Genomic DNA, 12,542 nt, shown 5'->3' with positions numbered 1-12,542 from the left:
TCAGGTTGGTATGTTCAAGATGAAAATGCATGCTTCTATTTGTGCATCTAATGGAGGGATTTTGGTATTTTCAGGATTCTAGAAGCTTTAACTAGGAGGTTCAAGTTGGACAAAGATGTCTCATTGGAGGTTATAGCTCGAATGTGTCCTGCCACATTCACAGGTGCAGACATGTATGCACTTTGTGCAGATGCTTGGATGCAGGCCGTGAAGCGGAAGGTGAGATGAAATTGTATCAACTTGCTGGCTCGGTAATAGATTTGCTTTATTATATGTGAGCTGAAAGTTTTTTTCTTTTACAAGATTAGTAAGTGCAGTACTTACGGTGCTAACGATATTGTTCATTGATGTATGACTTAGCTGACTCGAGGAACCCTAAAGTCAACGCTTATCTATGTAGGTCTTTTTTTATAAGGAAGTTAAGATTCTGGTCTCACTTTTGGACCAAACCTCATAGAGGATTTCTACTTCTTTTGGATAGTTGCTCGTAGTGGGCTTCCGATAGGCCCTTGGTTGGAGCAGATGAGACGTGATGGCAATGCTGACAATGCTACATAGAATCACCAACTAGTTGGTCTGCTAACTTTCATAATAGCTCCAAATGAGATTTACTTTGCATTTGCTTCTGGGATGTCTCAGAAACCAGGTAATGCGTTTTATATTGCAAGCAAGGATAAATTGATATGTTCAATTATTCTCTTTTGTAATTCATGCTGGGCTTTTTCTTGATAATAAAGAGTTTGTGGTGTATGGCCTGTGATGAGGCAGCTATTGAATGACACTGCTCCACAATGAATACATTTGGCATTGCACTATGCTACACTGCCTCTCATGGACAAGAAAAGGAAATTCGGTAGAAGATATGCATGGATACTCATAGCAGAGGAATGCTACACTCAACATCAAGCATTGCAAAAACAAAGAGACTCAGTCACGTGCCCTCATAAATCGGCTACATCATTGCAAAATGTGAATGGGGGAAATGGAGCACATCACGAGGTTAACTGAGTTGCAAGATCAGTTGGCAAGTGTTGTTGAGTTCATTGAAGACAAAGTGCTTGTTTCCATCACTCTCTTTCTCGCCACAAGAGAGAAGGTCGAATTCATTTGAGAACAGACCAAATTCTCATGCGTCTGAAGTTGCTCTAAAAACAATGTTAGGTCCCGTATCTAGAGTGACCATCTTGAGCAACAGTTTGACCACGTTCCTCCACAGCCTAGCCACTCCACGTTGGGGAATGCACAAGACAAGGAAGCGTAACATAGGGATCTAACTATGGGGATTTCTCCAACAGAGGATGTGCTCTGTTATATCAAACCACGAGGAGGAGAGCTAGTGGCTCACCAGCCAACCATAGGTTTTAAATACAAGAGTCACTGTGGGGATTTCTCCAATAGGGGATATGCTTTGCTATAACAAACCACAACGAGAGCTAGCGGCTCACCGGCCAACCATAAGTTCTAGATACGAGAATCATAGGCTCTCGTATAACAAACCACGAGGAGGAGAGCTAGCAGCTCACCAGCCAACCATAGGTTCCAGATACAAGAACCACCCTGGTCCCCCCGAGCTTGAGGTCTACCATAAGAGAGCTATTTTAACTGAGGGTTAGGTTCATGCATCCATTACCACATGCTCCAGCTTCCAGTCAACTATTCTTAAGGCCAAAAGATCATATGGCGAGGACTACCAAGAACTGAGTTCCTGGCTTTTATTTATAAGCCAAGGTCCCACTGCCTTTGGGTTCTGACTCCAACTATAGAAGTTGTGCCCCAAATAGCCAAGTTTTCTTCAAGGCCAAGCTTCTCCCAAAACAGCGCTACCTTTTCTAGATTAGTGTTGGTTTTCCTAGAATAACTTTATCCAAGTAAGGCCGGCAAGGAGCTTAAATTACTCATGGAGGATGCTTGACTTCCTAGACACAAATAAAGTGTAACCTTGCTATTACTTCCTATATGGACATGTACTGCAGCTTGGTATTTATGAAGAAAATCAACGTTGCATTGAGAAGCCTATCTCAAGTGGTGTATGTGATTAGAATAACTTTATCCAGGTAAGGCCGGCAAGGAGCTTAAATTACTCATGGAGGATGCTTGACTTCCTAGACACAAATAAAGTGTAACCTTGCTACTACTTCCTATATGGACATGTACATTACTGCAGCTTGGTATTTATGAAGAAAATCAACGTTGCATTGAGAAGCCTATCTCAAGTGGTGTATGTGATTATGCATCCATGGAAAGATGCAACAAATTCTTTTAAGGATAGTTAAATAGGAGCCAAGTCTCTTGGTGCATACTTATGTAGTGACTCTGTAAGTGGGAGGTGTATCTACTTCTCACATTTATTGATGTCTTTTCACAATTTATATGGGTGTTTCCCACTAGACAAGGGCGTGAGAGCAAATTGACAACAAAATGGGGTAACCAAAAGAAAGGAACATATAGCCATGGTACATGCTCAAGCACAAGTCTTCACCAAATAATTTTTGAATTGAAGCCATAAGTAGGTCACCAATAGATGCCCCACAACGGTATTGGTGAATAAGGATCCTTCGTTGGTCACATCTAAGTGTTTGATTCAGTGGCACATGTTTTTTTCTCACAACTAGTTAGAAGCACGTTGGACGACAAGGGGGTGAAATGCATATCTATTGGACATAGTGATGAGAGTAAAGGATACCGACTCTGCAAACCAGCCACACAAAAGAGTGTAACCAGAAGCGATGTAGTGTTCACAAGAGAAAATGATGCGACCCATTCTTACTTCAGATATTTATGATGCATCCACGTTATTTGATTTTTAGCTTGATGCTTTCCATGACATTCAGCCAGTTGAGCAGCAACATGGGATAGCCACTTGTTGAGGTATGGCCTGATGTATCTAGTGCTGGTAATCTGATTTTCTTTGCCTCCATCACAAGACACTCTGTTCAGCCCACTAATGGGACAGCAAGGCAAGAAAGAAAAGCCACTGGTTCTTAAACACCGCAGTTTACTTCATTCCAGAGGACACGAAACTCTATCAAAAGAGCACAAACTTAGGTCAATTATGCTTTGATGGCCTCTTTGATAAATGCTTTTGAACCTCAAACATTTGAGGATGTGAAGGGCACGCACTATGTAAAAGGATTACAACTTGATCGTGCAAAATGGTGCATGCCAATGAGTTGCCTCCACATGGGAAAAACGTTGTGGGCACTAATTGGATGTACAAGATTAAGTACCTTGCAGATGAGACAATTGAAAAGCACAAGGCCCATCTTTTGGACAAGGTGTGTACTCAGAAGTATGGCATAAACTTTGAGGAGGCCTTTTTCTCCCATAGCCAAAAGGACCACTATTGACATTACTCTATCAATGATGTCAGGGAAGAGGTGAACATGCAGCAACCCCAAGGTTTTGAGATCAGTAATAAAGTGGCCAAATTTAGCAAACTCAAGGGAGCTTTCTATGGCCTAAAGCAATCACCAAACCCTTGGTATCATAAGATAAATGCTTACTTCTTGTCCAAAGGCTCCTTATCCTATTTGTTGATGACATGCTTCTCAATGGAAATAATGAGTGCAAGTCTGCAGCAATAGTTAGCCTTTGTCACGGCTGAGTCTACCCTTCGCCTCCGAAGTGCCGACAAAAACTCGTTTGGGCATGTTCCTGGATTCATCTACATATATCCAAAAGAGTATTCAGGAATTATGTGTTTTAATTACTCGTGGCTTGACAGGGATATATAAGGTTCTTGCCGTGAGAGAGTATGACACAATGCCAAGGGATAATGAAATGATACGTTTTTTCACTGTTCTCGTACTTCCACAGATTGCTGTTTTGCTGCAAGATGAACTTGTGTAACCATGGTACTAGGTTCTTGAGTACTTATGTATCTGGTCTTTTGAGTACTTTGGTCATTTTATGATGGATATTACGATGGAGTGACCTTGTGGAAGTTATGTGGGAGCTATGTGAGCCCCACTTTTCACATTTCACAGTTTAGGTGCCATGCCATTTGTTGAGGCTTAGTATACAAGTTCATCTTGTACATTTGCTCAGCACTCTTATTGTGGATATCTTGCTATAATCTCTTGCTTTTTGCTCTCGTGTGTAACCTGTGAATCCTTCAGGATCGACCTAGCATATGCATCTTTTGTGGAGGCACTACCAGGAGGCTACTTAACAAGTAAGACCTGGTTTACCAGTCCTCTATCTACAGAGAGCGATTGAATGTGCTCCATTATAAAAACCTTATACCAAATTCTTTAAGAACCAGAGTAACGTACTGTTGTGCTAAAGTGTCAGTCCTTGCCTTGCATCTGAGGTACTTCACAGTGTGGCCTCTAGGGATCCACCAGGGTCCTTCAGACTCATCTCATTCTAGGGCTTAAATGAGGCTGTTGAAGTAGCTGCATGAAGCAGCATAGTAATTGTCTAGGAGGCAATGAATATCCTCCAAACCCCCTCCACGTATAGAGTTGTATCATCTACAAGCGCATACTCCTGGTAAATTCCTATGAGGCTAGAATCTACTCTCTCAAGTAGTATCCTAAGGGCATCGGCTACAAATAGGAGGGTCGCACGGTAGAGCCTTGTGACACGTATCTGACCCGCTGCCAGCATCACAGCCTGGAATATGTGGTTAGCAGGGTGCAGCCTTGTGATTGGGGGGAAGGGGGGGGGGGGGTACCGCATATCTGACCTGCTTCCACCATTGTCAGCATTTGGCTGGTTATCAGATAGACCTTGTGTTTGATAAGGGAGCAAGGTTTAAGAAGAATATTGAGTGACATCCATGCTTCTGCAAGGCTGAGCATGAAGCCATCTTCTACACTCTCATGGACAGAAGCCCCTGGTTGCAGCACTACCATAGGCAGTGAGCTGGGATCCAGTGAGGCAGATTGCAGCCAGCTTTTGAGTCTTGTGGAGAGCTGATTTTCTGTTGTTAGGTACTTTTGTCTTGGTGGAAAAAAAGAGCTAGGCATAAAGCATGTGATAGATGTACCTTATTGTCTTCAATCTGTACTGGGTGTATAAGGATTGCATTTGACTAGGTCTCTAGCACTAGTCATCTCCATGGCTGAGATGTTTGGACGCATAGGATTTTAAAGGGAGAATATCTGTCTAATATATGGTGTGTATCTAGTCTATATTGACATGAGTAGGGATGTTGTAGCGTTTTATAATGATTGACATACTGTTATTTTTTGTTAGCGATTACATTGTGGCTTAAAGCTTGCATTGTCGTCAGGTTTTTGGGGAACAGGCCGATATGTCAGGGAATACAAACCTAGATGCAGAAGCAATAATAGTGGAGCATGAAGATTTTATAGAGGTAATTGTGTGCTACTTTTTAATGTGCTACAATGAATGTATCACAATGAGAGCTTTCAGCATTGTTTGGGTCCAGTCTAAGATCTTTGATCCCTGTCTTGCTTGTTCCTTGGAGATGAAGAGATATAATGATATGTTATATCTAAAAGAAAGAAGAAAGATCTGTACTTTAAGAATAAAGTTTAAAAATCTGCCAACAAGTAACTAGATGGGTATGCATGCAAGCAATAAACCAGCTTAAATCCTCTACTGCCTCAATAAAGAAGATGTTGTAGCCTTATAATGCCAAGATACTTTTCTGCAAACTTGAGCAGTTGTGGATTTTGTAACTTCTGCTACAGGGATCCCATGAGTTGTCGAATAATGCAAGAATACCAAAAAGTTTCACTTTCAATTCGTGTGTAGCGCTCCTTGTCTCGCTACTATCCTCATGTCCTCGTCGCTGCTGTGGCTCCTCCATGGCCCCTCCACCTGACCTTGTCCCCCCCCTAGATCCTCTTGGTTGATGCCCCACCCCTTGCTGCTTTGTCCATCTGTGTCATAGGGACGTGAAAAGTGATGTAAAGTATCTTTGTAACTCAACCCACGCTTTAACCTAGGGTTAACCATGGTTAAGTGTAGTAATGGTTTGGCCCTGAGGGACTGGCTAGAGGAAGTGCACACTTCCTAGAAGTTCCTAGGGGCAAAGTCTAGGTGCACCACTAGGTCCTAGGGGCAAGGCAAAGGCTTTAAAAGTATTGAAGGCCGGTTTTAGTGGTTCCATTGCCGAGATCGTCACAATTTTCCCACAGAGGTGAGCCCTGGTAGAGTTGGGTGAATGACACCTTCATTGCAATTGTTGCTATAGCCATTAATCTTAGCAAGTATGTCACACCGTGAGAGGTCATTGACCATCTCTGAGCAGAAGGGGCAAGAGGAAGACAGAGCATCAAAGAGCTTTGAAGATGAGCACAGCATCAGTGGGGGTGATGACCAGCAGGATAGTGGGGCACAGCCAGTTTCTCCTGAGCATGCCATTGAGGACTGATAGGATGAGGTAGATGAGGCAGAGGAGCTTGATCCCAATGCCCTTTTTCAGCTGCAAATGCAAAGGGTAGCAGGAGCCCTATCGCAGTTGCAACATGCCGTCACAGAGATTATGCAAGCTCCTCCCCCTATGGTTGCTTCACCTAGAAGCAAAAAGTTAGCTCAGAAGAAACAGAAGAAGCATAGGAAGACTCAAAGGCACGTTTCTTTCAGTGGACAGCCTTTAGAGATGCCCTCGATCACCCCTGTAGTAGTTAATGCCAACAATTTTCATTCAATCAATCAGGGACAGCAGTTTTTCCACAAAAACCAGTAGAGGATTACATATCAATTACTCCTTATTTTCATGACAGTAGATCACTAAAACTGCCAATATCAATTGGCATCAGTCAAGTTTACTAATTCTGTAATAAAGACAAACTTTTTAGTTCATGATGTTTCGCATGTCTTTTTTTTTTTTGAGCAAAAAATAGATTTTACATTATTCTCTCTCTCATGATTTTTATTTATCTTTATCCTGCAATGAGATGGAATTGAATAATTTATCAAAGCGAGCTTGATTGTATGGTTCATGTGTGCTTCATTATGTCTGATTTTTCTATAATTCCATGTTCTTCCGAGAATATAATTAGCTCACACATGCCACCATGCATCATCCACCATTTCCAAGAAGTAGATGTAGTTTCTGCCAATGCTTGAACATCGCTCGATGCAAATAACCCCTCCTTGCATAGATACTTGGATAACTCATCACAACACTTTGCAAACTCATGGTTTTGGTGATAATATTATTGCACCACCTTATCAAAGTCATGCATGAAAATTGGGATCTCTTCGGGCTTCATATTCCACCATTCGAGATCTAAAAAGGTACTTAACACTATGCAAGGGATTGTGAGCTTCCTCCCAGAGAGGCCTTAAATGGTCTTATCTCATTCTCTTGGCCTGGGTGAGTAGGGGGATTCCTCGCGATAAGAGCTTGCTCAATAGTCCAAAAGTGGCCTTTGAGTCCAAAGTCCCAAGCGCATATAATACAGGTTTCATAACATTACAGCATCCTCAAACTGCCTCCATAATGTAGGGGATCCCAATGTTTCTTTCAAGTCATGTATCTTCTCCTTTGTTGCCCTATCAATCAACTCTAACATCCATATTCAAATGCATCACAATGAAATGTCTCTATAAGAAAACTCATATAAAATGTCTCTTCTTTCATGCGTTAATACGCAATGCAATCTCAAAAATCACTTTTTAATATAAACAATAATCTGATATATCTAGACAGCCACTAATATTCATCTCATATGCCCCATTCCATGGACTTCAGATGACTGTCACAGAAGTGAGATCCATTTTACATTTACTGGAATTTTCTAGATTTTTTTTTTTGAATATGTGTGTCTTGCAATACCACTCTCAAACCTTTTGGAAGGTGGAAAGAAAGTGGTTTCTGATAAGAAAATTAAATATAGAACTAAAATACATGCCCATAGTCTAGACAAATGATCCGGATGCATGCTTTAAGGATTTGAAGCATGCAGTAACTGCCACACCAATGTTGCATATTGTGGATCCGAGTAAGCCATTTGTGGTTGAGAGGGTTGCTAATGACTATGCCATTGTGACAGCTTTGTTTCAGGAGCTGAGATCCATAGCATTTGTAAGCTAAAAGCACAAGTATCCTATACATGAGAAAGGGGTTTATGCAATTGTTCATGGTCTGAAGAAGTGGAGGCATTATTTTTATGGCTTCAAGATTATGGTGTGTATTGATAATGCATCAGTTAAGTACTTTTGTAACACTTTGGATCTGTGTTGGAGAAGGGCAAGATGGTCCGAGTTTATCTAGGACTTCGATTTTGAAATACGTTGCAGAAGAGTTGCTAGTACTATGGGGGCAGATACGTTGGGTTGCATTGCGTATGTGAACTCTATAAGTTTCACTAAGATCCATCCTGATCTTTTTCTTTCTTTAAAGGCCTGTATGTGCATGATCATTATATTTCACCCATATTTGAAAAAAGGTTTGGATAGGGCATGCCGAGATGAACCAAGTGGTTCAAGTGTTAAAGGGAAAGAAATCTGAGATCAGTAATGTATTTGGAATGGTCTTTCATTCCAAAAGACAGTCTGCATGGCGAATGTCCAAGACATGAGGATGAAAGTCATGTTTGAATGTCATGATACCCCTATGTGGGACATCTTGGTATTCAACAAACATTGTCTTTTGTTGAGACAAGGTGGCTTGTTGCATCCATTGGAGATCCCACGTAAAGTATCTCCATGGACTTATTTGCTCCATTGCTACGAACCAGCCGTGGACATGATGCCATTTAGATGGTGGTGGATAGACTGACCATGATGGCCATATTGATTCCAACAAAGACTATGAATTTTGATCCACAATTGGCATGGTTATTTGTGGAAAAGACATTTACTCTATATGGGTTACTAGCTGGGTTCATTAGTGATCGTGTCCCCAAGTTTACGGATCATTTTTGGCATGGAGCATTTAAGAAATTGGACACTAGGCTTAGCATGAGCTCATTTGACATCCTAAATTGGATGGACAAATGAAGCTTGCAAATCAGGTTGTTGAAGGTATGTTGTCTCGCATAAGCAATTTTCTTGGGAGGAGTATCTCTCCATGACTGAGTTTAAATATGATAGTGCTAAGGATTCAGCCACTAAGCTGAGTCCATTTGTGTTTATATATGGATTTCAGCCTTAAGGCTCTGTGGACTATTGGTCTACATGTTCAAATGGCTGCTGATTTATTGCAATCAGTGTCACAAGAAACGTTTCTAGATTTTTACAGGCGTTTCGTCTAGAAACGCCTAAAAATACTATATTTTATAGAAGTTATATATGATGCAGAGTAGAGGGTAGAGTAGAGTAGAGTAGAGGGTAGAGTAGAGAGTAGAGGGTAGAGTAGAGAGTAGAGAGTAGAGGAGAGTAGAGGGTAGAGTAGAAGGTAGAGTAGAGGGTAGAGTAGATGGTAGGCACTAGGAGCAAGGCAAGCAATGGAGCGGCGCGGGAGAGGAGCGAAAAAACGAAAACAGCAGCCAAATTCAGAAAGAAACCCGTCGCGGCAGATTTTTTGACAGCCAGACGTTTCGCCCTAACTGCCCGTTTCGGACGTTTCTAAGAAACATTTCGTCTAGCGTTTCGGTGCCCCGAAACGCGTTTTTTGGTAACACTGCTTGCAATTGCAGCAGGATATGTTGCAATTGCGAAGAAGAACCTTTGCACAGCTCAGCATCAATCTCAGTTCTATGCAAATCAGAAGTGCTCACCTCAAGTGTTTGTAGCAGGCCAGTTTGTTTACCTTAGAATCCCAAGGGATTTTGGGGTATTACAAATTTGTGAAGTTTATAAGCTCTCAGCACGATATTACGGTCCCTATCGAGTGATCTACACATATCTTATGAGCTGGAGCTACCTTTGGTGTGATGATACATCTAGTCTTTTAAGTTAGTCAACTTGAAAGATATGTTAGGCGCAGCTAATAGCTTGGTTTCTATAGAGGAGCTTGTCTGCTTAGAGGATTTTGTCAGTGTATATCCCTCATGAGCTAAAAGCAGTCCAAAATTATAGAGACATACCTCTTAGGAACAAGTGATGGTAACCCTTGGGAGTGTGATGCAGTGTGCAGAAATAGTTTCCTGATTTCCTTGCCAAGGTCATAGCATGAAGTGGCTTTAAGGTGGGGTTAGGAGCAAGAGGGGTCCAGTTTGACTTTATGTCAACACCTAGCATGCGGGTGCCCTTAAGTTAGAGACACCCTTAAGCACATGACGAAAACAAAGGAGTGTTTCAAAATTTTATCAGAAGTCAGTTGTAACAGTTGGAGACAATAGAACTTGCCCAATCAAAGGGATTGGAAGTGTTCCCTTCTCGACCAAAGGCTGGTACATGAGGTACTTTTTGTTCCAGAATTATGCAAAAACTTCTTTCTGTGTCTCAGTTTGCAAGAACAGGATTGAAGGTGCTCTTCAGTGAGGCTCAATCATCATTTCATCCAGATCAACGAGTGAGGAGATACACCAGGAGTTTAAGAAGAGGGACTTTGCAAAATCAATGATTTGCTAGTCCAAGGAGTATCTGACACATCAAGACTGGTATGAGTGGTTCAGACATATGAACATCAGTAGCCTCGACACACGATGAAGTGGACAAAAATGGTGGGTGGACTTCCACAACTCTCTGCTTGTCTAGTTATCATCCTCCCGGTCATACTTTGAGCAGCTACGAAGCTTATTGTAACATTGGCAAACCTGGTCAGAGACAACTGGTGGAGTCCACGAGTAGCATGGTGTCCAAGGGGGAAATCCTTGACCGATATGTAACTGGTTGGCAGCAAATCAGGCTGCTGCTGCTGTCTTCAGTTGTGTCATGCCAACCAGGCTGGCAGATCTGGCAAAGTAGATCGATTTGGTGGAGCCAAGATAACAACTGGTGCTCAGCATGAGTTGGCTGACTTCCAATCTACATTGTCAAACAACCTTGAAGGTGATTGTTCAACATTTTGTCAATAGGAGCAGATGGCAGAGTTGAGCTGCAATACCCTGAACGATCCAAATATGAGAATCGAGATCTGTTTGTGAAATATCTTTTTTCTTCCCGAATCCCAATTGGTGCTGAACAGATGAAAATTTACTGTAGTAACGAACTAATATCAACGAAAGTAGCATTGATTGTTTTTATTTCTCAAATTTTTAATGTGGAAAAACAAGGTTGACTACTGTCATAAAATCTCTAAACAGGTTTCAACATGCACTTGATGAAAGAGAAACTACAGGTTACTCTTGACCTCTTGTATGTGGATCCCTAGCTCAATAAAATTTTAATGTCTTTTGACATTCTTTTCCACCTAACTCTGTTGCGCTGACAAATGGGTTTTCAGTAGCCTCTTATTATAATGTTTTTTTTTTTTTTTTGGTTGAATTCCAATGAAAGTTCAAAATTGCAATCTTTTCTCAAAGATTTAAAGTCCTGAGAGGGTCGTGTCATTTTGTAGGCATTGCGGGAATTGAGTCCTTCACTGTCTGAAGTAGAGCTTTCACGGTATGAAAGGCTTCGACGCCAATTTGAAGGGCAAAAGGCCTCGTCCATTTCCTCTATGAACGACTTGGATTGAACATTTGTGCTGCTGGCACTCTGTAATGATTTGTTGCTAAAATTTAAGAAGATGCATTCTCTGAAAAGAGTTCAGGTTCAATTGTTTTCCCCCCTTCAAATTATCACGGTATATCAACGCATGGTATTATGTGTAGATGTATATGTGAGGGTATTTGCAATGCCACACCATTCTTTCATCAAGTTTAGTCAATCAAAAATGACTTTTATATTACATACCAGTATCTGTTGGGGTCTCATAAGAATCCAAAATTGTAGTTAGTATGCCTTCCATCCACCTTCTAAAAGTTCTCTAATGTGTGGAACTCTGGTATTTCTTCTTTTTTTTCTAAAGTGGTTTGGAAATGACAGCAGGGAGAAGGAACCCTCTCTTTGCTTTTCCCAACCAAATTGAACATAATCGTGTCTTAAATAAACCTTGCCTGCATAGATTCTTCAAACTTCCCAATGATGAAGAGCAGCAGGCTATTTGAATTTTGAAGCCTTATAAATCAGCTTTGCAACATTTAGATGCTTGCATAAAATGGAAAGTTTAAAGTAAGCACATTCGCATTGAGATGCATTTGATAGGTGAAATAGTCAGCTATGTTGGGTGATCTCGGGCATGAAATCGGATCCTGACATTTTTGTGACAGGAATGTGCATCGGTTCTAAAGAGAGCGCTGTGATGGAAGGATATATTTAAACCTTTGTATAGATGCAAGTTAAGGATGGGTTTTATCAAGGTTGTTCAAGTAAAATGTTTATTATGGAGTATCCTGCATTGCCATATTAAGTGTCCATGTTGTAAATTTTAGATTCAATTATTCTCATTTTTCACTGCAGTTTAAGAATGAGAGCATCATCCCTACTTTGCACTAAATCCACAAGCTATCTTACCAGTCAATCTCTTCATATGGTGGTTCTTGTAACTGAGAACCGGGGACCAATTTGATCATGGGGTGACATAGAACTGGTTTGAATTTTTTTGTAAACTTCTATGAATCTTCTTCAATAATTATGTCAACTTTACTCCACCAGGTTAAGACTTAACCTATGCCCACGACTGATCTATT

At 41.1% G+C, this 12,542-nt stretch overlaps 1 protein-coding gene across 2 annotated transcripts in view; it reads left to right on the top strand.

The window, feature by feature from the left end:
• Positions 1 to 11,647, top strand: part of PEX6 (peroxin 6) — a 105,186-nt gene extending 93,539 nt beyond the window's left edge. For both annotated transcript variants that reach the window (XM_087388234.1, XM_087388233.1), the window contains exons 14-16: positions 75 to 219; positions 5,240 to 5,323; positions 11,369 to 11,647. In XM_087388234.1, coding sequence (XP_087244360.1) covers positions 75 to 219; positions 5,240 to 5,323; positions 11,369 to 11,488 — 349 coding nt within the window. In that variant the 3' untranslated portion in view covers positions 11,489 to 11,647. The remainder of the gene's footprint in view (positions 1 to 74; positions 220 to 5,239; positions 5,324 to 11,368) is intronic.
• The last annotated feature ends 895 nt before the right edge of the window (positions 11,648 to 12,542 follow it).

This window comes from Dipteris shenzhenensis, chromosome 17 (assembly GCF_047967505.1).
Source record: "Dipteris shenzhenensis isolate YYH24624 ecotype China chromosome 17, Dip_SZ_1.0, whole genome shotgun sequence".
Classification (NCBI taxonomy): domain Eukaryota; kingdom Viridiplantae; phylum Streptophyta; class Polypodiopsida; order Gleicheniales; family Dipteridaceae; genus Dipteris; species Dipteris shenzhenensis.
The sequence above is the reverse complement of the archived record's forward strand: the minus strand, read 5'-3'. Positions and strand labels throughout refer to the sequence as shown.